This window comes from Elephantulus edwardii, unplaced genomic scaffold (assembly GCF_000299155.1).
Source record: "Elephantulus edwardii isolate Elephantulus edwardi_28Jun2011 unplaced genomic scaffold, EleEdw1.0 scaffold00014, whole genome shotgun sequence".
NCBI lineage: Eukaryota > Metazoa > Chordata > Mammalia > Macroscelidea > Macroscelididae > Elephantulus > Elephantulus edwardii.
This window is the reverse complement of record NW_006399764.1, coordinates 17,723,335-17,724,212: the sequence shown is the minus strand read 5'-3', so window position 1 is coordinate 17,724,212 and position 878 is coordinate 17,723,335. Positions and strand designations below refer to the sequence as shown.

Below are 878 nucleotides of genomic sequence, written 5' to 3'. Positions count from 1 at the left end.
CCCGGGGCGCGGGGCTGGGGCCGCGCGCCGCTCCCACGCCGCCACTCGGGGTGCAGAGGTGAAGGCCAGCCATTAGGTGCCCGCACGACCAGGGCCACCAAACCAAAACAAAGGCATTGCGGGCGAGAGAGCAAGCTGGAGAGAGCGAGCGCGAGATGTACCTGAGTGAGACAGATGGGAGAATACATCATGACTTCGCCTTACAGCGCACTTTCCCGGAGATGCCCAAGAAAATCGTCGAGAAGCGAGAATTTCATCTATTCATTTTAGAGTCATCTGCGCCCTGCGAGGCGATCAATCAGGACGGCTCTGCGCTGGCTCACCGCAACTTCACGACCAACCCAGTCCGCCTTAAATAGCCAAAGATTCAAGTTCACTCGGCGAGCTGGATTTCCCGGGGTGAAATCCAATCTACACTTTAACCCTCTTGCCGTCTTGCGCGCTGCTCGTGCGCGCCGGCAGTGCTCCGAGGCCGCCGCCGGCTGCGTAGCGCCCGGGTCTGGGGATTTGTTTTCTCTTTTGCAGTTGGTGGTGGTGTCGGGGCCTGGGGGTGCGCGGAGGTTCGGCGTGGGTCGGAGCGGGGTGGTGGCTGGGGGTGGAATGCTTTTTTAAAAAAGGCGGGGAGGGGGGCGCAGGAGGGAGGGCGGGCAGGCGGGAGAGCGCTGCTGAGAATGTGTCACCGCCGGGAAAGTTCAAGGTTACAGCCCCAAGCACTGCGGCAGGATCCAGGAGTGGCAATCGCCAGCGAAACTTTGCCGCGAGCCGACCATGTGTGTGCGCGCGAGGGGCGCGGGCGCGCGCGGGCGGGGGGCGCGCGGGAGAGGCCGGGGTGAGGGGCGCGAGCGCAGGGCTGGGCGGAAGCGGCGCGAGGTCCCGGC

The 878-nt window shown here is 64.7% G+C and overlaps 1 protein-coding gene across 5 annotated transcripts in view; it reads right to left on the bottom strand.

Moving 5' to 3' along the window:
• NFIB (nuclear factor I/B) overlaps nucleotides 1–632 on the bottom strand; it is a 290,118-nt gene extending 289,486 nt beyond the window's left edge. For all 5 annotated transcript variants that reach the window (XM_006881291.1, XM_006881292.1, XM_006881293.1 and 2 more), the window contains exon 1: nucleotides 162–632. In XM_006881291.1, coding sequence (XP_006881353.1) covers nucleotides 162–191 — 30 coding nt within the window. In that variant the 5' untranslated portion in view covers nucleotides 192–632. The remainder of the gene's footprint in view (nucleotides 1–161) is intronic.
• Between the last annotated feature and the right edge of the window lie 246 nt (nucleotides 633–878).